Below are 24,309 nucleotides of genomic sequence, written 5' to 3' on the forward strand. Positions count from 1 at the left end.
CAGAACAGGATTGCAAAAAGTTCACTGTCCCTCAGGCGTGAATGTGTAACTGGTACTGTGCAGAAAAGGCAGTGAATTCTGAATAGCCACCTACTTCATATGGGAGGACACTGAACAGTTAAAACTATGTAAAAAAGTAGAGATGATTGCTGGCAGATATTTCAGACTGACATCCAAGATATGCTCCATACTCTGCATCTTTTCTTAATCTCCTGTATTGTTTCCTCAGGCCTTGATCAGTCCTTAAGCAGTATTAAAACAGCAGCTATCACTCATCAATAGGCACCAAAAACTCTACCTCCTAATTTCAGAAGGCTGTTGGAGGTAGCAGTTGGATGGAATCTTATAATCACACTGAACCAGTACTTACATATTAAGGCCACTGTGATTAAGAAATTGGAATTAAGAAATGTCTGTTGTGTAAGGAGAAGCTGAGAGAGTTTGGGCTGTTTAGCATGGAGAAGAGAATGCTCAGGGGGATCTTATCAATATGTACAAATTCCTAAACAGGAGGGAGTAAAGAGGTAAAGAAGCAGAAAGAGGTTCCTTTTAGTGGTATCCACAGACAGGACAAGATGCTATGGAAACAAACTAAAATCCAGGAAATTTCCTTTAAACATCAGAAAAAAACTTTTTTACTCCGAGGATGGCCAAATAGCAGAACAGGTTGCCTAGACATGTCAAGGAGTGTCCATCCTGGAGATACCCAAAACCCACGTGAATAGAGTCCTGAGCTCAGGGTGACACTGCTGGGAGTTGCAGGGTTTAGGCTGGATGGTTCCCAGCACTTCCTTCCAATCTCAGCTATTCTGAGTTGTGGTTCTGGGATCCAGTGCTAGTTGTTCCATGCTGTTGGGCCTGGAGAAGCATGTATGAAGTATGAGGTTCTCTTAGTCCTGATGTGCACAGAGTGACCAAGACAAAACCAATTATGTCAGAATGACAATACAGAATACTTTTCTGGTTTCACAAGCTTAATTCTAACCCTACAAAGCTCCACCCATGCAAGATTATGTGCAAACCACACTTTAGTGTTACACATATCTTTATAAGCGCTGTACCTTTCCATCACACACCTTACTGGACATTTAAAAGATTCATCTGATAGTGGACTCTAACTCTCAGTCTGCTTAGCCTGCAAGGGTCAATTCTCTTTTCTGTGTAAAGAGCTCAATTGACTTGTGTGTTTTGTAGTATATACAATAATATTTTGTCAGCTTTGCAAGCAGTAGGTGGTAGTCTTCATGTTGAATCCAGCTTTGTGATTTAAGCTGTGAGAAGCACCATTGTCCTTCACTGGTAACTGAGTGTCTTGAAGCTGGAGTTGCTGCTCCTATGTAATTCCAGTAATTTAGACACTCAGATTATTCAAAGTATTATTTGAAGTACTATTTTTCAATGCTAACACTTTAAAGGAAGAGAGAATAGTATAAATAAACTTACATTCCTTCAGATGTTGGAAACTCTGACTTGTGCAGCTCAAAGCAAGCATCCAGTGTGGGTGCAACACACCGGGCAGACCCTGTCTGTGGAAGGGGTGCCCCATTTTATCCATTTGAATGATTGTATTATTTTTTCATGAGAAAGTAATTCCATTCAGCATTTCTGTTATCCAATAGAAAGAATATTCCTGTGAGAGCTTCTCGCTGCACTTGTAGGTATAGGCAAGAAGTCACAGTGGCATAATTTCAGTTAGCAAGTGGAATCTGCCCACAAGCCCTCTGTTACATTTATCTGGCTGTGCTTACTCCGCAGCTAAGGGACGCGGAGCGGGTCTGTGCCCAGGGCAGGAGCGACCGGTTGCGATTGGCCCTGTCGCGGCCGCGATGTGCCCCTAGATGGCAGCGATTGCTGCTCTTTTTCAGGATGGACCCTCTGCAGTTGCTGTATTTGTTCCCTCACAGAAGGGCCTGTTGCTCAATGAGGCAGTAAACTTCAACTGAAAAGACAGAAAAAAATTACTGGCTCGTCTCTCAGGCTTTCTAAGAAAATTTAAAGGAAACATGGTTATATTAGGACAAGGCAATTATTTAAACCTGTTAATGCTCTTGTAGACAGTAGCACCCATTTTGTCAGGTGTGGATATATTCAGGTATCTATCTTATCCATTGCAGATGGGGTACTGGAGTACACAGACACATCAGCATGAAGCAGTTCTGGGTCCATGGAACTCAATGAAAATGTTAATAGAAAAATGTGGACACCTGTTTTCCCCTACACTCATGATTTCCTAACCTTACAGCTATGAAGTGGTTGACCTTGCTATGCTTGCTTTTAAATTGAGATAAAATGGTAGCTACAAAAAGCTTAACAGCAGTCTCAGTGCTGGTAAAACAGTTACTTCTCCAAAATATGATTACAAGTTGTGCTGTTCTGTGGACAGAGCTACTGTCTGAACACAGAATATGGCTGAAAAGGTTTTGTGCTACAGTATGAATCTGAGGACTAGCATATGTTTACTTGTTTGGTGTGCTTGTTAGGGCAGACACTGTCTTCAATAAACGTGCCCTTTTTGTTCATGTTTGCACTGCAGTTTGTTCTGATTGGCAACCAGGTGGTAGAGCACAAAGGGATATCTCAATAGCACTTCTGAAGTAAGAAGAGTGACCAAAGGCACAGACTGAGGTTCTCTGCCATAACACATCTCTTGCATATTAGAGTGTGTGCAAATTCCAGTCAGAGCACTTGATGTGCTAAATTAGATATCATCAAAAGTCATCCAGAGCAGTATGATCCTCTTTTCTGACAGAAGAAAGATAGTATTGTGTGTAGGCAAAGAATGAGAGATTTTATCATCTGTGTTTAGTTCCCAAGTTTTTCAAAACTCTGTAAACCTTGGACAAATCACCAACCACTGCCTCACATCCCTAAGAATGAAATGGGACAATAGATTTTCCTTTGTTTTCAGTGTATCCTGACTTGTCAAGTAGTGTGAGCTCTGTAAAGAGTGGGTTATCTTGTGTTCCAAATGAATGCATATCAGTGAGCCTCAATCTCCAGGGAGTTTTGTGTGAATAAAGAACACAGAGGTGGGACACTCAGTTGTGCTGTGTGTGTGGGGAAATGCTTATCAGCTGCTGCATGTGGCCAGATTCCACTAGACATCATCACAAAATCTGCCTTTGGAGGAAGTTTAAAGACAAGCCCTCCTGAATAAAATATTTTCCCTAGAGCTCAAATTAGTTAATAGTTAGGTATTGCGGCTGCTTTTTTATAAAAAGAAATTGAAATTAAGCAGATTGTTTTAATAAATCTTTTTAATATCTCTGTAAACCAGGAAAAACTTATGTCAAACAGCAAACACATCTGTCAAACAGCTGCAAAGATGATGTACAAATAATGACCTATGAGGATTGTCTTCTAAGTCCAGAATACTTGTTTTAAGCCACAGAAAAAAACCACCTTTGCATAAAATACAGGAATATTTTCACTAGGAAGCTTATTAAATTATTGTGGTATAGAAGATGAATTGTGTATTCATTGCAGTGTAATGCATTGATTGCTTAGTACATGTGAAGTAATTAAAGTGAAAGGCCAAATACCAAATGAATGTAAAAAAGTTATGAGAAAAAAACTGGCTGTTGATATTTGACAAAATTATGTGAACAGACCTTCATATGCAACATAAAGATAATAAATGCTTCAAGGAAAGACCAATTCAATGAATTTAGGACAAAACATTGAGTTCTGTAAATGTTTATATCAATATAAACCCAGGGTTACTCCTGGATTTATTTAGCATTGCTCTGGAACTTTATTAATAAGTTTGAAATTAGCATCTGGCTCACATAATTAATTGCATTTCTATATTGGAGACTGCCCTCAGACTATTTGACGGCAGAAAGAAAAATGGGCCTTGTCCTTTATTATAGTTGTTTTACAGTGGCTTTTTCTAAAAGCCATACTTTAAGTTTTTATTTAATACCCCATTATTTCTGAATTATAAACCTCTAATTTGTAATAGGTAATAAATTAAATAGTTATTTTATTTTCTTGCTTCAACTGCAGTTTTATACCCAATGCCTCCTAATATTTTCTCGTTTGCAGAAACCAAATAAGTTTTAAAAATATATACAATTTAGTTAGATTGTTTCACTTTCCTTTGTTTACAAGTTACTCTTCTAATGCATATCTAACCACTTCCATATGTCACCTTCTAGATAAGGACTTAGAAGTACAACAAATGGGAAAAAAATACAATCTTATACCTTGAACAGCAGATTTCTGGTCAAATCCACCCACATGAACAGAAACACTTTTTACAAGAAAAAGAAACTGTACAGAGAGTTCTTTAATTTAAAGATCTGATTTAGCCCTTACTGAAACCAGCAGGACATCCCATATTTCAGATCCTAGGTTAGAATGAGAAGATAGTTAATCAGTGTAAAGGATTAGGGAAAGATGAAATGTTTGTGTGTACCACAACGTACACACAGTTGTTTCACTTGGTTTAGTATTGCATTTCTTTTGCTATGGATGTGGAATGAAAATATTGATGCTATCTACATCTGTTCATATTGCTGGAAAAAAATAATATTCCATCCAATTATTAGAATGCTCTTCCTTTGAAGAGGACCAGGATTTAAAAGCATCATATTTTTTCTGTCAATTTCTTGATTTAAAGTGTCTAGTGGTATAGTGGTATAAACTCATGGGCTGGAAATGGTTCTACATTGTTCAAGCAACCAAAGGTCACCAAACTGAGTCCTTCCATGCAAAAATATAACTGGTGGAATAAACACTGATTTGCAGAACAGAAGCAAACAGTGCACAACAATAGATGAGGGACAACTGATCTTCCCCTAACATCAACAGAATCTGAGATCTTTATAGTTGCCCTCTGGATAAAGCTTATTCCAAAGGCTGCTAGTTCCTTGCTACAGGCCCAACACATATTCCTAACAATGAAAATGTTATTACACAAGATGCAAAAATTGTCCATAGCAGTTTGACACAGCAGTGTTGCAGTGCTGGCTGGCTGTTTCTTCATACTTTGAGCCAAGAAATAAATGACTTGCGACGGACACGTAAGCAAGGTTTTTAAATTACCTTGTAATCTAAAAAAGCATATAATATAACACTTGTCTATGCTGGCATGACATCTCTTTAAAGCAGTTGCTGAGCACTCCCTGGAGTCCAGTGGAATAGCAACAAGAAGAGTCATATTGTAGGAATCATATTCAGTAGGAATCCATTGCTCTCAGGATCTGAAGAACTTCCAGCACAACTTCATAACAGAATAAATACTCATCCTGTGTGTGGAGACAGCAGTGTGAAACACCTGCTTACATTCAACATAAATTCTAGACAAAGAAACATGGACTGGCTGAAGTTATATGTTTATATGTTATGTGTTTATAACATCAGCATCTATGTCATATGGATACAAAATGTACATATTTCAGAGAATCCTTGTTCTTTTTATCCCATCACTGGTAAAAGTACAGGAACTCTGTAGTTTAAGATGTGCTCAACTGTCATTTAGGACAGTGAAGATTAAATATTTGCTTAATTTTAGTCACATGCTCAATCATTACCCTGAAGAAAAATATATCAAAGCGTGTGCTAAAATATTTGCCTATAGGAAGAACTTTAGTCTTCTCTTGTTTTTATTCTCACCAGCTGTTTTCTCTAAGGTCAGTTAGCAGCATCTTGTCTTTCTTCTGTGTGAAAAATTTTTCAGGAGTGGGTTTAGCTCAGTAGAAGGATTTACTTGGTGATAAGTCAGCAAGAGCAAGAATTCAACTAAAGGGTATAATTTTGCAGGGTAGGGTTTATAGTAAATCCTGTTTCTGTGATACTTGCTTTTCTTCTTGCTTTAGAAAAGAAGGGAGTTATGTTGTATTTGTCCTATATTGCTGTTTTGCTTTTATTTCACTTATTCAGTAAGGGACAGACTTTCATATTTAAAACTAGACACCCCTTGTCTAGAGGGCTGTTATTTTCCTCAAATAAGAGCTCTAAAATGATATTTTAAGCCCCAGCTTTATCATAGCATATGGAGCTATACCACGGATTGAGACTTTTTAAAAAACATTATGATCTACTTGCATATTTAGAACTTACCTTGGTTTGGATAATGCCAAAACGCTGATCTCGCAAATCTCTCACTATCTGCTTGATGTTGAACTGTCAGGAGAGAATAGTTTTTATTTTGGTTGGCATGCAAGTTATAAAGAAAGATTTAGGCGTGTTCAGATGGGGAAGCTGTGACAGCTCTTTTAGAAATAGTGTATTTGTAGTTACTATCTTTGTTGTTTAAAACAATGAAAGCTGGGTTTATTCCATTTTGTTAGGATGAATTCTTAGTGGATTTATTCTGTTCTAAGATGTTCCCACCATGTTGCTGACATCCATACCAAGTTTGTAATACTTAACAATGACCTGTTTGATACTTACACATAAATCTTTTTCTATATGGCTGAGAAGAATTTCAACACACAGCAAAACTCCACTTCTTCCAATGCCAGTGCTACAGTGAGCAATAATAGGTCCTGTCCTGTGAGCTTTTCTCATGTAACCAATAAATTTTACAAGCTGCTCAGCCAGTTTGGAAGTATTGTGGTCTGGCCAAGTGGTAAATTGCAAATGACTTATAATGCGCTTTTCTTCTGTCTGGAAGAGAGAGACCAGAAAGGTCAAGAATTATCAGTCCCAAAACCAATTTGCAAGGAATTCCACTAAAAATTTTCCGACAGCCTCATTCTTAAAATTGTTTGTCTATAGTTCTTTAGCTTTTCATACTTGACTCCATTAAAGTTTCTTTAGGTTTCAAGAAATGCACTCAGAAACACAGGCCTAGGAAATTTACTTTATATGACTATGTTGAGATGCTTAAGTTACTCTGTTGCCTTGAAAGAATGTAGTTATGTAATTTGTTGGTAATATTAATTAAACTTTCCTGGGTCAACACTTCTTGTTGCCAGTTCACAAAGCCACGTTAAAATCTGAATGCTAGCTACCTGGATTTTTACTATCTGAAGAATTTGAATGTAAATATGGATTTCTGCTGAAGCAGACCTCTGGCTTTCTGTAGTAGTTTGCTACCCATCCACTACAAATACAGCAAACTTAACATGTTTATTGAAACAATCACATATGGTGTTCCATCTTGCCATTTTAAGAGTCTTTTGGGAAGACTCGTATCAAATGCTTTACAATGCTTCACACTCTGTGACATAAGGTAAATTTCCTCAAATTGTTATCTTAATGGAAAAAGCACCAAGTTTAGTCTGGCACAGGTTTTTTAATTATGCCACTAAATAATGTGTCCTGCAGAAATTTTTGCAAAGCTTTACTTAATATCAAGGCAAGATTGATGGACTTATACCTGCCCTGTTTTCCATGTTATTCCACCTGGATTCTGTATTTGTTAAGTTTCTAAAAAATTGCTGCTAGATTTGTAGTTTCTTTTCATGAACAAAAAAGTATCATTTGTCCTAAACTCTAGGATGAAAGCCACCTTCTTCCCCTCTTTCCATTCAACCACCATCACAGAATATGAATCCATGCTGGTGGGGATGTGATTTGATGAGAAAAGTAAACAATTCTCCAAAACACTGAACACACCAGTTCTGTGACTATTACAGGTCTCATTTTTTGAAGTTCTTGTCCAAATGTTTGTAATATTATATCCATTGCTTATGCAATGAGCTAAAAGAAAGCTCCTCATTAATCCTAATTTCATGCCTGTTATTCAGATTTTTAATCCCCAAAAAATACTGGGCACATATTACGGAAGAAGCAAACAATACTACTTGTATCCACTCATGTAAACTACATAATCAATTTCATTCTATATGAAAGTATTAAATCAACTTACCTGCTTGTTGATAATTTCTATTTTTCTAATTATGAAGTATTCCAGAGTCTGGTAATTGTGTAGCCTGAGATAGAAATTAGCCAGGTCTTTAGAGTTATAGGGAGACTCAGGCCAGTATCGGTGACATTTGACTTGCCCTAGCTCCACTTCTTTAGTCATCATGGCAATCACATCTGATTCACTCTCCCAGACCATTTGCCAGAAATCAGCCATAGTGGATGGAAGAGGCCCTTGGGTTATAATATAAAAGTGTTCCTCTTCTCCAACATTCATTCTAATGTAACTTGCATTAATGTAGCCATTCTTTTCTCCCAGAAGAACTCGTGTCTTATCATCTGTATAGAAACAGAAAGATGTTATTTCAGCTGTGGATGTGAAACAGAGTTCTACCATCTCCAGCATTCAGGAAAGAGGAAACCTCAGTCTCTCCAGAAAAGTATCCCTCTGGATTTTAGAACACATCTGACTAGTAGCACTAATATTAGCCATTCCAAGTAGGAATGCCCACAGATAAATTGTATGGTTCTTTGCAGCTTTATTTCTCTTGAGGTACTTGTGTAACACTGTGGAAAGCCTTCCAATTACTATAGAATTGTTTGCCAGTGTTCCAACAGTGTACTCAGTGCTGCTTCTCATGTATTGCATAGGAATGTTGTCACTGGATATTGGTGTTATAAACCAGGAGAACCTCTAAGGATATATATACTGCATCACTGATATATAGAGATACTACAAATTTTTGCATGTGATGTCCTTTTGCTGCAGTTTAGGAAGACATCAAGTGTCCAGAAGGTTTTTTTGTGTTTCTCTGATGACTTTGTTCACCAAATATATGTTCTCATTTCTGTGCATACTTACATGGAAGGATATCTCGGTATCTGTTTTTATTCTGGTTTTCTGGTGCTTTGCCAGTTCTGCACTCATCTATTGGTTTCACATGTTCTAAAGCCTAGATCAAAAAGAAATAGTTAATCCATGTTGTTCACATCCTCAACAGACAACTTTTACAGTGTCAATGTGAACAAACTTTACTGCTGTATATAACACAAGACTGACAAATAGACTTTTTACAGAAGAGAATCAGTACATCATTCTCTAACCTTCTAGGCAAGGAATTCAATTTGCTTTGTATTTTGTTTGCCCTGCACAATATTTCTGCATTTTCAAATGATGGAGGTGCATTACTTTTTCTTTGTAATTTCATTACAAAGTCGCTGACCATAACAGCATCATGTGGCTATGAATTTCATGGATAACTGGAGTGTTCCGTTGTGTGGAACATTTTCCTTTCAAATATTTCTACTTTAGTGAATCCTTAGCAGCATGAACTTCTTGTTTAGGTGTAGCCCCTAGGGTGGTTCTTGGGTAGATGTTCAGCAGAGTGGAGGGGGGAATAAGAAGAAGTCAGTCTAGGAAAAAGTGATTCCTAAGCTACATTATGGACGTTATATTTTTTATTTTCCTTCTACATGGGCAGTATCATGGAACAGAGAAAGGTGTAAGGCAGATATGTGTGGAAAGAGAGATGCAAATACTGTACTACCACCCAAAGAGCAGAGTAGACACTTCATTTTGGCAGGATTAATTGTCAGAGAAAAAGGATGCAGTAAAGATATACAAGCTGAACTCCCATATGGTAGTATGGAAAACCACTTTCTTAGCTGTGCTGAACTGTTAACTCTTAAGAAGTAATCAAAGTTTACCATAAACTCCTTTAGCACCTCTTGATTTTCAATCTGCAGCTGAAGTCCTTGAATAAGACCTGTTATGCCAGTCCTTGGATCTACTCCACTCTGTGATGGTTTCAAGTTAATTAACTGAGTCAGTTCATCTCCAGAAGCAAAGGTTCTGTCTATGTATCAACAAAAAAAAAAAAAAAAAAAAAAAAGGCAAACAAAAAACCAAAACACAATACCAAAAAACCAAGAAGTTTTTTATTATTATTGTTCATAGTGCAGAATCTTGGCTTTAAAAACTAGGGAGCTGCAGTATGTATATATATTTTGCTGCTTATATTGTGGAAGTGAAATAAGACAAAATATAAGAAAATATTTTCAACTTACTTATGTTCACAGCAGAAAGAAAAATAAGTCAACATCATGGATACAACCATCAGCACATTTCATATTATTTGGAAGATGATCCAACTATTGCAAGTTATTTCCTCACAGAGTTTCTAAATACAGTCTGTTCTAAATAAACTGTTCTTGCAGAATTGGAGACTTTAATGCTAGTTTATACTGTATAGGAGATTGGCCACATCTTCACAGAGAATCATCTTCATGTTTCCAATACTTCCATGCCAATTAGTATTGCCACACTCCACTGCTAGGAATAATTCTTCCTTCCTAAAGTAAGCAAATGTATTTTTCTTCTCATCTTAACTCATACTGCCCTTCAAGAGCAATATATGAACTATCTTTGATGCACCAATGTCAGAATTCAGTTTTACTACTTAGCTCATCCTGAAATGTATGTTCTGGTCCAGTACTTGACAGATTAGGAAAATGGATAAAATTGCATCTTCAGAAATATCACTATTTTACTGGAGTGATAGAAAAACTTTTGTTCCCATGTTGAGTAAAAACAGTAGCTTGCTATGTAAAAAATAATGGTTTGAGGCAGAGAAATTATGGAATTTGTGTTTTTTCATCATAGACTACTGTTTGTAAAGGATAACATACCAGCTGTCTCAAAGAAAAGCTGATGATGTGTTCCAGGGGTTTGTTGCAGGATGAAGACAAGAAGCAGTGCTCTGCTTTCCTCCTGTAAGGTATCATCACTACTCTTAACTAATTTCTGTTACAATAGAGTTGTGCTTGCTGTGTTTGTGTCTGGGCTACAACTTGCCCCTGCCTTGCCTGAGCTTTTAAGACACTTTCTATTTGCATTCCAGTCTCTAGCCCTTGAAGAGGCTCCTATTATTGAGTTGAGGGTGCCAGTGAAGACAAATCCCCACTCCAGACAGAGCACACTATTTCCTGTACACCACTCCTTCCAGATCAAGGGGAATTAAAAAAAACCCAAACTCTGAGCAGGTAGTAGATGATAGATTGTTAATAATCTTCTGTTTGTTGGCCAGCAAGGCTTGGTAGTGTGAGGGAGTTACCTGTGTTTTACTTCTAATAAGAGCCATCAGCAGCTCATTGCTTCCACTGCGTGAGAAGAAGCAAGAAGAGAGAGAGCAATCTGTATTACACACAGAATCTGTGAGATACTGCAGCATCCTCAGTATGGTTCCTTTCACAAATTACTCTCATTTGAAGCAGAATGAGCTTAATTTTCATAAAGGAACAATTAGGAAGATTCTGTAAACTCTTCTGGGTGTCTAAGGGGCTTTGGCACTTGAGCAGTGAAAGTGCTTCCTTAAGCACATCAGTTCTAGAGATTTTAATGAAATTGTCATGGGGGATGAAATTCAGTGATTCTGGGGACAGAGTTTTGAGAGACAATTTGGCCCTTTGTTCTGCATTTTTAAGTGTTTAATTTACTTTTTTTGCGAAGTTGTATGGGAACAGTAAGGGAGAGAGGAGAGACCTCCTGATGTATGTCTCCTTTTAGAGTTACTAAAGTTTGGATGGCCTATCTATGCATCAGTAGTAAAAATTGTGTCGTGAATGCTAGTGTTCTCAATGTAGATATATGGAGATGCTGGGCTATACTGTTGAAGAAAAAGAGAAGTTTTTGCATGATTACTTCTAGGTAGAACAGGAATCCTGTGGGGCATAACATCATCTTCATTGTTCCAGCTGCCTGACTCAGACTGCTGATTTTCTCTTTTGCAGCTTTCACATTCTGCACATTTCTGTGACCTGCAAAACAATGTCAGTTGAAGTTGGCAGGAGTTTTGATAACCTGAACCATACAAAGATTTTGTGTTTAATCTATTTGTGCTTATTTTTAATTTTATTGAGCAACTATTTACATGAATTAGTCAGAATTCTGAAGATCATAAGTTAAAGGAGTTGTTGTAGCATTTTGTCTGGAGTATTGTTTACAAATATAGCTACTGAAAAATACTATTTCTGGTATGCTATTGTTGGATTTTTTTCAGAAAAAAGAGCATACTCTGAATAAAAAGCTTCTCAAAAATGACTGGAAGTCAGGTTTCTCACAGCTAGAGACCATTTTCATGTAGGACATTTTTCAATTGTTAGCCTGAAAACTTCCATTCTCTTGTCTTAGTAGTTGTGTGGAAGCTGTTTAGCAGCTCTTCCTGAAGGTGGAGCTGCATTCCAATAGACCCGTGTTTCTGTTATTTTCATACTTCATTAGGAGAGCTAGAAATACACAAATAATTTATCCATACTACTTATTTTAATAGTTTTACTTCATTTGAAAGACTTACCTGTCTGAAACGTTACTGATGAGGTCCTTATAGTCTTGTCCAGCCAGCTGACCTTGCAGGGATTTGTCTGTTCTTTCTGCATCCTGCATGTTTCAAATAAGAAAAAGCTGTGAAAAATCAGTACACAGAAACACAGTAAACAGAATATAGTTACTTTCATCAACACTCTTATTTCCGACAGAAATGTGTCCTTTGCTTAAGAAGGAAAGGGAAAATATAATAGTTTCCACTTTCAGAAGAAAGCGTGTATTGCAGTAACTAGTTGGAGTAAAAAGCCTTATCAGCTGCATTTGTAGGTTTCTGAACAATAGAGCAATACAGTCCAGAGACACCTCTACATCTCAGCATGCATGGCTGACTTTGAAAAGTTTGTTACATCCTCTCTGATCGGAGAAAGAAAATGCAATCACAGGAATCATGAGTCACACTCTTGCCCTCCCAGTTCTTGGCAGCAGGAAGCACCAGCGTCGAGATGGAACTGTTGGTAGTAATTTCCTTTTTTTTATCTTAGACACAACAATGCCAACAGTAGAAGCAGGGTGCAGCTGCTCTGCTGAAGAAACACTCAACTAACAGAGAAGGCAGACCCTTGATTATCCTCCATATGCAATAGAAGCAATAGTACTGGTGGCTGTTAATCCATCCTGAAGAGTAATAACTAGGTCCTGCATTTAAATAATGATGCAGGATATCTGCTATTAGTATGTGAAAGTACCTTCTTCTCAGCTGTAACACTTGATAAATAATTATTTAAATTTTAGTTCAAATTACCGTTTTTCTGGTTCAATTACATTACTTGAATCAGGGTTTGGATTCTTTATTTGTCGTCTGGAGGATAAGAAGACCTAATTTTCTCACATTTACTGAGGAGTTTTACATATTTAAATTTATAAATAATAGATGCCCTGAAATTTAATGTGGAATGTCTTGCAGGACTTACTAAGATTCAAAATCGTAGCCATGTTTGAAGAAATTTAGATGCATTTGAATTTTGAATAGCAGTAGAGATAGCTGAGTAGATATCTTTTAATGTACATGGTTTTGAAATATTGAAAGGGATGGTAAAATTAATAAATTATTCATTTCAGTATTATAAAGAATCATAGCAAGACTTGCATATGCATCCTTTCTTCCCTCCACCCTTTTAGCATATTTATTATACTTATCATATGCTCTTGTCTCAGTGGAATCCTGACTCACTCAAATGTCAGCAGCAGCAGTCATAGCAGCACTCTTCCCTCACATTAAACATTTTTTTCATTAAGAAGGTGTGGTTCTTGCCCACATTGCAGCAAACTCATGTTGTAAACAAACATGAGTACATTGCATGATAACTTCTGAAAACTCTGATTTTACCTTGGTGCACATTTGGCTGGAGCCTTCTCGCTTGAAACTGAAAACAGGCTGATCCTGCAGGCTTTCCCCACCACCTGCTGAATACCAGAAAACAAACAAAAAAAAATCGAATGCATGAAAATATAGATCCATTTCTTCTCTGTTGCTTAGACCAAAGGACTTTGACCTCACATGGGGCACTGAGATACAGTGTCTTAAACTGGCATGGAATCTCCCCCTTGTGAATGCCTGGGAGGGTTAATAGAGCATAAATGCCATATGTCAGCACCAAAAGAAGCCAGAATAATTCAGACTGCCAGAAGATACACTGAAGTAAAGCCCTGTATCAACAACAGCTATAAAAAACCATGAAACTATTTAAATCTGCTCTCTCTAACCCAGCTCATTCCTTCACAGTGCTAAGGGAAAAATACCATAGATTAACTTTGCTGCCAGCACTTCTATAATACCATTGTGTTTTGCAGGAAAACAGTTTAAACTTCCCAGAAACTATGTAATTCACTGATATCATGTAAGAAGAGAAAGTCAAGATGACACTGCCATTGCCAAAGAACACTTCAAACAAAGCCTTCTATTTGTAACCAGCAGGCCAGATGGAGGAATTCTATGTCCTTCCCACTTAGGTTTCTCCACATTACAGGATATATTTCAGTATTCAAAGAAATAGGAAGTTGAGGACTATAACTATGTAATCTATTGGTAATTTTATATCCTTGCTTCCATTCCCAGCTTTAATTAGTAATTAATTTTTGAGTATTCAGTAGAGCAGAGCACAGGGCACAAAGTTCTTCCATAGGGTTCGTCATGCCCATCAAGTACTGCCCTTTGTAAGATGGGTTTGCTCTCAAATGAATAACAATAGACCTGGGAGCAGAGGCTTCTGGATTTGAGCTTCAGCACCACAGAAGAGAGAGGATCTGTCTGCCAGACAGAACAGGAGGTGTAGTGCTTCTAGAGGATAAGTAGGAGTGATGGGATGTGAAGTTTGTGGGAGAAGTATTTTAGCAACTGAGCCAAAACCAGCCTGTGATTCCATCCGTGAGTTGCATAAAATGGGGTAAAATCAGACCAACATTCATGACTTAAAAACTTAAACTGAGTTAAAGCATCTTTGAGGGTCTTATGGCTTTGTTCCTAGATTTAAAAATCACTCTTGGACATTCCTTCCCTGTGGTCCTATGTATTGAGCAGTTCATCCAGCGCTTCAAATCAGGGTGAAGAATGTGTTTGTACCTACAGCTATGAGACAGGACTAACAGTAACATTGACTTGTTTTGCTAAGACCAAAGTTGAATTCAGGCAACACATAATCCCACTTCTGCCATATGGTGAGTGGATGTGGCTGCTTACCAGGCTCTGCTTTTGTGTTTGGAGTGGAAGTTGTGTTGCTCTGGTTGCCTGAAAAAGCCCAGTGCAAAGCCAGGCTTCGGCAGACAGTGAGTTGAACGGTGCCTTGTGCCTTGCGCAGCAGATCTGTAACTGTTTGGCGTGGTAGACCAGACACAAAAGTCTCATTCACCTGAAAAATACAATAATGAGTATTTCCAGATTCCTGTAACAAAGCCCTAGCACTGGGAAATCTTCACATAACTTCTTTGACCTTCATGTGTCATCATTTTCTCCCATTTGTGGGAGAGAATTCTCATTCTCTCCTAACTCACTTGGTCCTTCATCTTCATACCATGACTGCCAACAGGACACCCAGAATTACAGTCTGAGATAGTAATTGGGCTTTCCCCCATTCTTCATTAAGAAGATGAAGGAGAGATGGAAGTAAATGAAAGCCAGAAAATCAAACAATTTTGAAACTCATGGAGGGAGAAGAAAAAATAATTTTGTGTAACAAAAAGGATTATTTATATTAAAAGGTGGCAGAGTGGCTAGGATAGTAGGTTTTTAAATAAAGACTGAAAAGCCCCAGTTCCAGTGCTTTTTGTTTGTCTTGATAATACCTAATGTGACAGGCTCTTCCCAGTAGTCTCCTGGTTAGCTGTGACCTGCATGCTTGGCCAGTTAACTCTGGTTTCCCTGAAGTTTCTCTGGAATCCTCACTAGGCACAGTTACTGTCAGGAATAGGTGCATTTGGCTTCTTGCTCTGTGATTCTGGGTCTGCCTCTGCTGGGGTGTCCACTACCAGCTCTGGGGAGGCCCAATCCCACAGGAGGCTGAACTCCAGGGAAGACACAGGGGCCCAGGACAACCCTCTGACCACCAGGAGCCAAGGGACATCACCTCCTACATGTTACTGTGTAAAGCAGCATCAGATTTCCAACCTGCCCCACTTTATATTGGGCAGATGCTCCTTATAGAGTACGGAGAGAAAATGTGAGCCAAATGAAGAACAAATGTTACCTTCAGTAAGATGTCACCAACTTGAAGTCTCCCATCCAGATCTGCGCTGCTGTCTGGGCTGATGGCTTTTATTAGGATAGCCCTGCCATTTTTTCCACCTACCAATGCAAATCCTAGGCTTCCATTTTCTGCTTTTTCCAGCTCAATCTTAATAATGAAGTCCTACAATAGACAAAGATGCAGTCCAAAGTGGTATTTATTCTGGGATGTATTTTGTTTGCATTTTTTATTACCCAAGATTCCCATTATTCCCACAGTCCTCACTGTCTGATGTGGATTATGGGATACATCCTGTTCTACTCCTGAATAGATCTATAGAGCTTCCAGGGATTAAGATAAGAGCTGCATGTATGTATCAAAATAAAAATAGTACATACTTATTTTCATGCTCTGTTTAATAGTTTCTGCGGGGTAAAATAACCCCTTAAGTGCAAAGAAGTGTGTACTTCTGTAATCCTTTTATAATATATCAAATAAATCACCTTAACTGACAAATAAAGCATTCTTATCTCCAGCATGACAGTAATGCAGTACATAGTTTATTCTCTTATTTTTCTATACTTTAGATCCTAATCTTGTAATCCCAGCATTCCCATCTCTTTTGATTTAGCACTTCATTTGCTTTTAAAATCAGCTGCTTTTTAGGGTCAAGTACTATGTCAGAAATAGCAGCAAGCTAGAAGTGTTTATGACTTGCAGCATGACTAGTTCAAATGCCACAAATATCAGCCTTGTAAATTATTTTTGGAGGTTTAACAGATAAACCATCATGGATTAAATCATGCAGAAGAAACAGTAATAGCAATGACATAATCAAAAATTAGAAAATTGTTCCAATTTTTTTTGCCAGGTTGGAGGTCTCATTTTAACAAGAGACACCTTTTAAAAAAAAAAAAAAACCACAATCAAGAGAAAACTAGTTAATCTATTCACATGAAATATCAGTCCCAGTTTGGATCATTTCAGGTTACTTTCCATGTCTTTGCACCAAAAGAAGTGATGTTTTTGCATGTAAGAATTTTCAAGCATTGTATGCTGAGCACGGAAATAACTTTTTTTCTCCCCCAACAACAACATTCCTGTGTATTCAGGAATTAATAATAAATAATAGAAAACTTAAAAAATGCATTACTCTTGCCAAATTGAAACCATATTGGTCTATATCAGTGCTGCATAATAATGCAAAGAGTTGGGCTAATTTTACTCTCTTTTCAAATGTCTATCTGAAAATTGCAGAACCAAACATATTAATCTCATTTTTCAAAGATTGTTGTGGAAAATACTTCACAATTGCACATATTTACCCCAGAATCCCATGCTGTGACATTTTGTGTCTTTTTTCCTATGCCACCTTCCATCTAAGCATTGAAAGACAGCAACAAAAGAGTCTGTCTCCAGTAAGTGCCCAGTGCATTCTGTTCTGTGAATGCTGAATACAACACTTACAGGACACTCTCCAAGTGCATTATATTCAAAGAGAGGAAGAAAGTGCATTAAATACCACTATTGAAAAACCTCTCTCCATGCAGCTCCCTTCACTTGATGAACCACCTCACACCTCAGAGTGTCACTTACTTTACATTCTGGAGAATCAGGAGGGTTCTGCTGAGCATCACAGTTTGTTTCCTCCAAATGTTTCTCTGTGAAAAAGCAACAACAATTTTTAGATAGTTGTCCTGGTAAAATACTCTACAGTATAACACCTAAAATCTCTTTCAGAGACATAATAAAATGTGTTGTATTTTATATGTGAAATACAAAATAAATCCCACAGATTTATGTGGCCTAAAACTCCTGAAATGTGAATCACACTGTGACCTTTTTACCTTCCTGTGAGCAGGTTCCAAAACAAGCTTTAAGAACTGCATGCTGCAGAGACACCAGATGGAGAACAGTAATGTATAAATGTTCTCTGAAGCTCTGAGGGAGGCAGGATTTTTTATGAAGAGTTAATCTTTCCCAGGTGATGCCATTATCACCTATAAACTTACTTTTCTTTTAAAGAACACAATTTTACTAACCTAATTGAAAAATACAAAGTTCCTTACCGTGTTGATGCAGCAGATGCTGTTCCTGGGAGTTCAGGTTTTCATTTGACAAAGAAATATTGGCTTTCTCTGTTTCAGCTGCTGGCCCTAAAAACAAACATGTATGTTTGCTCTGACAGGCCTTCTGCTAAACTTCATGTACCCATGGAATGTAAACTCTGTGCTTAGGTTATTAAACAAAGCATCAATATCCAATACTGATGCTATATGAAGCACTGTGAGACCACTGCATGATTAAGTTTGCCAATTTGCACAGAGATATAAACATTTCAGTCATGAATTGCAGAGCTACTGCATCGTAGCCATTGTTATTTTAAAAATTGTAACCACAGTCAGAGACCAGACTGAGTCATTCTAGACATGTGGCAATGATCAGGCAGATGAAGGAACACTCCCACCTCTACCAGCCCCCCCAGTTTTATGGTTTTGCTTTATCATATTTTGATTTTAGCTGTCTTCCATAAAGTACTCTTAATGTGTGAATTATTGAAAATAATTAATGTCCTTTAGTTTGAAAATAATTAATGTTCTGTAGTTTAAAACCTGTTGCAATTGCAATTTTAGTATGTGTTCTTGTAACTAAGCCTATAAAAATAAAGGCTTGCTTAGAACTAATTATTACAGATTTATCTATAAATCTGTGAGTGATGATAGCAAATTGAACACCAAATACAAAATTACTGCAGGTTTTTCAAAGTGCCTATAAAATGGAAGAATCATACAATCATACAGCAGTTTGGACTTAAAAGAACCTTAAAGATCATCTTGTTCCCACCCTCTGCCATGAGCAGGGACACCTTTCACTAGACCAGGTTCCTCAAAGCCCATTCCAGCCTGGACCTGAAGATTTTCAAGGATGAGGTGTCCACAACTTCTCTGGGCAACCTGGTCCAGTGTCACACCACCATCACAGTAAAGAATTTCTCCCTACTATCTAATCTAAACCTATCCTCTCTCAGTTTGATGCCATTCCCCCTTGTCTTACCACTACATGCCTCTGTCAAAAGCCACTCTGCAGTGCCCCTTTAGGAACTGGAGGGAGCTGTAAGGTCTCCCCAGCATCTTCTCTTGTCCAGGCTGAGCAACTCCAACTCTCCCAGCCTGTCTTCACAGGAGAGCCCTGTGCTCAGGTGCTCCAGCCCTCTGACCATCTTCATGGCCTCTCCTCTGAATTGCTCCAACAGGTCCATGTCCTTCCTATGCTGGGGACCACAGAACTGCATGCAGCCCTCCAGGTTGGCTCACACAGGGCAGTGGGGCACAATCCCCTCACTCACTCAGCCTGATGGCCACACTGCCTTTGGTGCAGCCAAGGTTATGATTTCTGGGCTGTGACTGTACATTGTTCAGTCATGTTTAGCTTTTCATCAACCAACACCCTCAAGTCCTTCTCAGGGCTGCTCTCAATCCATTCTCTGCCCAAGTGTTTATGTTTGGGATTGCTCTGACCCATGTGCAGGACCTTACACATCTTGTTTTATAGGAGAGGCAGGTAACTGTGCCAGTACAGCGTTCATAACTCTGTCAGAGGTGCACCAGGTCTCATTACCTATTTGAAGGTGTCTTGAGAAATCTTGGAATCTGCAAAGCTCACACAAGGCTGTGTAAGCAAAGTCCTACCAGGCTACAAATTTGCTGTGCTTTAGTTCTATCATGTTAACTCAGAGTACACTTAAATTTATCCGTATCTTGTAGAAAACTGCTTCAATTTATAGAAACAGACACATGGCTACATGTGTAAGGAAATCTGTCACTAACTTGAACTTAATTGGAATAAGTTCTTCAGGTAACCATATGCCAGTATTCAGATCAGTGTAGGCATGTGAATAATTGTGGTTCAGGGTTACTTTTTGAAGTCATGTTTGCATGATGAAAAAAACCCCAAAAACATTGAGATATCCAGTCAGGTAGATGAAACTGGGGTTAGGTCTGACTTAATGCTGCAGCCAACTGTGCCTTTGAAAGTATTACTTGCATAACTAACACCCTTTGTATGTGCTGACCTAGATGTGGTACCTCTGCTTCCACCTGAGGGTGCAGGTGCAGCCTGTGCTTGCTGAGACTCCTTAGGCTGCTAGAGCAATTCTGGTCAAATCTTTGTGGTGCAGATGATGGCTGAAGTTTTGTGTCAGTTGGAGTATCAAATATTTCCCCTTATAGGAATGCTTTTATATTAAGTAACAGATATTAGTGCTGCCTGCTTATTTTATATACTTCATTAATAACAGTTTAAAAAGGTGGTCTAGATGATGGAGTAGTGGCTCATATTGAATAGTGGCTCAAGAAGTGCTGGATAACTTCTTAGAGAATAGTTTCAGTCAAAACAGATGTTGAAATACGACCACATAAAATTCCAATTAAATAACAAATTTAAGAAATAGAAACTGGATATGTAACAAATTACTTTTTTACAGTGAACTATACATTTTATTTCTGTCTTTAAACAGCTACCAAATTTTCTTCAGACTCTTAAAATGGCCATAACAGAAATACCGAGTGGCAAGTTACAATTTCTTAATAAGTTTTAAATGCAATGAATCAGTACCTTATGCTTATTTTCAAAATCAGCAAGTTTTGAACTAAAACCCAAAAACATTAGCCTTACTTACTATTTTCCTGCTCTATAGGAACCACTGGATTGCCATTTCTGGGGGCAGAAAAAGCGAAATATGTGAGCCATTAAGTGCTGCATGCTTTGTAAAGCACATATGAAAATTAATTTTAGAAATTCAATTGTCTAAATAGTAGTTGTCCTTCTATAATTCTGTTAGTGGTGCTTTTCTAAAGAGAATTGATATCAGTATATGAAAATATTTGACTGTAGTGAAATATTTTATTGAAATGTGTTGGGGGAAAAAATAAGCATATTAAATCACCTGGCTCAATACAGAGCTGCTTTCTGGTCCATTTTGAATTCAGCTTTGGTTACCCCCTGTATAAAGTGGGAACAGTCTTTTGTAAGTTCTTTTAGCCTATTTCTGTTTAGCTTAGTTTGTAAATTCTGACAATCAGGAGGTGCTGCCTTCTAACTTGTTGTACAGGAAGATGTATAATGAGGCAGCAGTTTCTTCTTCTGTTAGATAAGCACAAGTTAATAAAACAGTTATAAAAGTTTGAACTGTGTTAAGATAGCTGTGACAGCCATTCTGTCACATGTTCTGGTTACATAGCTCAGTTACTCACATGCTTTGCGTTCGTATTTTACCATTCCTCTGAGATCTTTGGAAGCTATTTCTGCATCAGTCCAGGACCTGAGCTGGTATGATATCAGACTGTGGAACACAGTGAATCAAAAGTGCAGCCATAAACTGATGAGCGAAATCCTTTACAGCTGATTATTGCTCAGGTCTGGAAAGACTTTCTGGTCATGCTGCAGGTTAAATGCTGCATTTTTAGTACCTTTCTAAAATGTTCAGCTGTTGGAATTATCTCAGAATTTCTGATCTACGAGTTTCTTGCTCTTAGTTGTGAATCTGAGATAATAAGGGGAAAGGTGACACTAGTGATGGAAATACAAAGATTTTCCCTAGAGAACAAGACATATGGAAACGGTGCTCAGCCTCACAGTTAAAGGCTTCACATTTGTTTTGGATGATGAAATTTGAAGAGTTCTCATTTGTATTGTAGAGTCTACTTGCACTTGCTGTGTTAGTTGTAATTACAAGGAGTTAAGATGTCTTATGAATGTTATTTATTGGGTCACAACATTCAGACCTTTGAGATAAAGCATTTTTCAGTTTTGTGTTGTCTGACTTGATGTAAAATTTAGAAACTTGCTTCAGCATTAGGGTCAAGAATGGTCAGATTTACCTTGTGGCTTTGATTCGAACATTCTGGGTGGCAGCTTCACACACTCTCACTGCATCATCCAGGCTAATGCCCTCAGTGCACAGTCCACAGATGTAAACAATCTGATCTCGTGGCTGCAAACTGCCTTCCACACTGGCAGGAGAGCCAGGCACTATCTCTAGCACATAAATACCTTGTAACTTGCTTCCAGCTCCTCCTGTCAGCTTCAAGCCTAGAATAATGCAGAGAAAGCATCTTTTGTGGCAGAGTGTTTTGAATTTCACTGTCAGTGACTTTAAGTGGAATAAATGTGAGTCACTGAAAGATAGGCTGAGGAAATCACTGACATAAAAACAGTCTTGCCCGAGTAAAATGGGATTTATCAGCTGGACTGAAAAAGTGAAATGCCATTAGATGTTTAAAAAAATATGGAAAAACTTAAATGGTGGTGTCCAAAAAACTTAAATGGTGGTGTCCATCTCTGTGTTTCAGTGCTGCCCTAGTGCTTTATTTCCCCTGATGTTCGACAGTCATTGCAATAGGACACTGAGCAGCATAGCAGCAGCTCCCTCATTACCTGCAAATTTTAATGCCTTGCAGTCTTCAGGGTGCCATGGGAAAGGAGGCCTACAACAGCTGAGGAGGGACCTACACAGTGCAAACTACACTCAAGGAATCTCTGAACTAGCTAGTTCCTACCTGGAAACAGAATGTTGTACACAAGCAAATATAGCCATACTGTTTCCTGAATCTACAGTTTTATCTGTGTGCAGTACTCATAACATGCTACAGAAATATCAAGATACTCACATTGTGGGGATTTCTTTTATCGTTTGTATTGTTTGTAGATAAAGCCTTGTGTCTGTGGTGAATCAAGGATTCAAGTGGAGATTTTTTGAATAGCAAACTGTAGTCTCAGCCTGTGACTCATCCTTCTTAAACTTTACCTTTTCTTCAATTTTTTTCTTTCCCTCCAAATAGATCTTTATGTGTCTCTGCAGGTAGTAGACATTATTATCCAACTACCTAAAACTTATGTATATAAGTAACATAAGAATATGATACTGCAAATCTGCCAGAAAGTTCAGTTAATAGGGTGATAATGCAAAGATCATTTTTCCAGCTGCCTTCATTTTAGTCTAACAAGAGATATTAGTCTTCTCTCTTAAGTGTTGCCCAAAAAAAAGCTCTCATTCCTTGATCAAGGTCAGTTTGGATCATACTGATCCAAGAACACATTTGCTTATGGTTATCTTATGCTGTCATTCCTGTGATTATCTTATGCTGTCATTCCTGTCCAAAAAGCAAATACAGCATTTAGTACACACCTAGCTGTCCATCTGCACCCTTTGTGAGAGTAATTTCTGGAATCTCATCTGGCCTAACTGAGGGACGTGGGTCACTGTCAGCACGGCCAACCACAAGGTGAAGGTCTGGAGGAGAGCTCTGCAGTAAAGTCAGGACTTCATTGCATGGTAAAGATGTGACATCAATTCCATTCACCTAAATGACAAACCAGTAAAATCATGTCATAGACCTCATTGACCATCATTTACCTCTCCCTCTACTCTGAATTTTGCACATGAACTTAAATTAGTTTTTACTTCCTTTTTATTGCTTTGCTTTGATATTTAATTTCAATACATTTAACAAATAATATTGCAATAATACTTCTTTTTTGAACTTTTATTTTTCTAAATGCAGAGCTTTAATAAAAATAGCTTTTTTTCTCCATTGAAACTCACGATCTTGATGCAAAAGACAAGGAAGAGGGTCTTGCAAAAAACTGAACATGAACCAGGCTGAAAAAAGGTTTTTACATTACAAAGGACACAATTCCTGCATCCTTTGTGCATCACATACCACCTTATTACATTAATTCAGTTTATATCATTTCAATGGGAATGCATTTAATGTCTCACTTGTCTTGAATCTTCTAGATTAATTTTATTTGCCTCATCATACAATCTATTCAGCCTGAGATTTATCCAACTGAGGTCAGCAGAATTAGATTTATTATATCAGTTATTTACATACCTAAATAGGGATAAACAGGTGATGCTAAATGAAGAATGCCAAAGCTGAATGACATTGATCTGCAAATATTTTCTCCTCTGCATAAACTCAAAAAATTACTGTACCATAATGATTCTGTCTCCCCTTCTCAATCTTCCATCAGAAAGGGCAGGATCATTCAAGATTTCATCAACATACAGGCAGGTGTCCACTTTGTTAAGAACTACAGAGAATCCATAACCATTGTTCTCTGACTTTGTCAAAGTCACAAAGATCTCCATTTCCTGTTAAAACAAGCACAGGTTTTTTGATGTAGGCTTTTCTGTTGTTTCAGAAAAGCAACAGAAAAAAAAATTTTATATCCAGGTAGGAATCAGATCCTCAGATGGTTCTGCCAAATCCCAGAATTGTGGAAGTTCATGTTGATTGACTTATAGGGCCTAGTAAAGCAGAGAACACCACCAGGACGTGGGATTAGGCATTTGGAATGTGTAAAGAAAGGCTTGGAGGCCTCTGAGCTGACAAGCATTGCCATAGCAGGGTGCAAAGATCGCTGTTGTTACTGTTATTGCTGTCC

General features: G+C 37.9%; 1 protein-coding gene across 1 annotated transcript in view; it reads right to left on the reverse strand.

The window, feature by feature from the left end:
- Positions 1-5,180: 5,180 nt before the first annotated feature.
- FRMPD2 (FERM and PDZ domain containing 2) overlaps positions 5,181-24,309 on the reverse strand; it is a 56,758-nt gene continuing 37,629 nt past the window's right edge. Inside the window, exons 28-43 of the mRNA XM_050976447.1 lie at positions 23,858-24,016; positions 23,045-23,219; positions 21,738-21,948; positions 21,111-21,199; positions 17,928-18,014; positions 17,455-17,519; positions 15,880-16,041; positions 14,877-15,045; positions 13,527-13,600; positions 12,171-12,253; positions 11,519-11,634; positions 9,526-9,674; positions 8,681-8,771; positions 7,823-8,157; positions 6,067-6,129; positions 5,181-5,252 (exon numbers count right to left, since the gene is read on the reverse strand). Coding sequence (XP_050832404.1) covers positions 5,181-5,252; positions 6,067-6,129; positions 7,823-8,157; positions 8,681-8,771; positions 9,526-9,674; positions 11,519-11,634; positions 12,171-12,253; positions 13,527-13,600; positions 14,877-15,045; positions 15,880-16,041; positions 17,455-17,519; positions 17,928-18,014; positions 21,111-21,199; positions 21,738-21,948; positions 23,045-23,219; positions 23,858-24,016 — 2,100 coding nt within the window. The remainder of the gene's footprint in view (positions 5,253-6,066; positions 6,130-7,822; positions 8,158-8,680; positions 8,772-9,525; positions 9,675-11,518; positions 11,635-12,170; positions 12,254-13,526; positions 13,601-14,876; positions 15,046-15,879; positions 16,042-17,454; positions 17,520-17,927; positions 18,015-21,110; positions 21,200-21,737; positions 21,949-23,044; positions 23,220-23,857; positions 24,017-24,309) is intronic.

This window comes from Serinus canaria, chromosome 6 (genome assembly GCF_022539315.1).
Source record: "Serinus canaria isolate serCan28SL12 chromosome 6, serCan2020, whole genome shotgun sequence".
Taxonomy (NCBI): Eukaryota; Metazoa; Chordata; class Aves; order Passeriformes; family Fringillidae; genus Serinus; species Serinus canaria.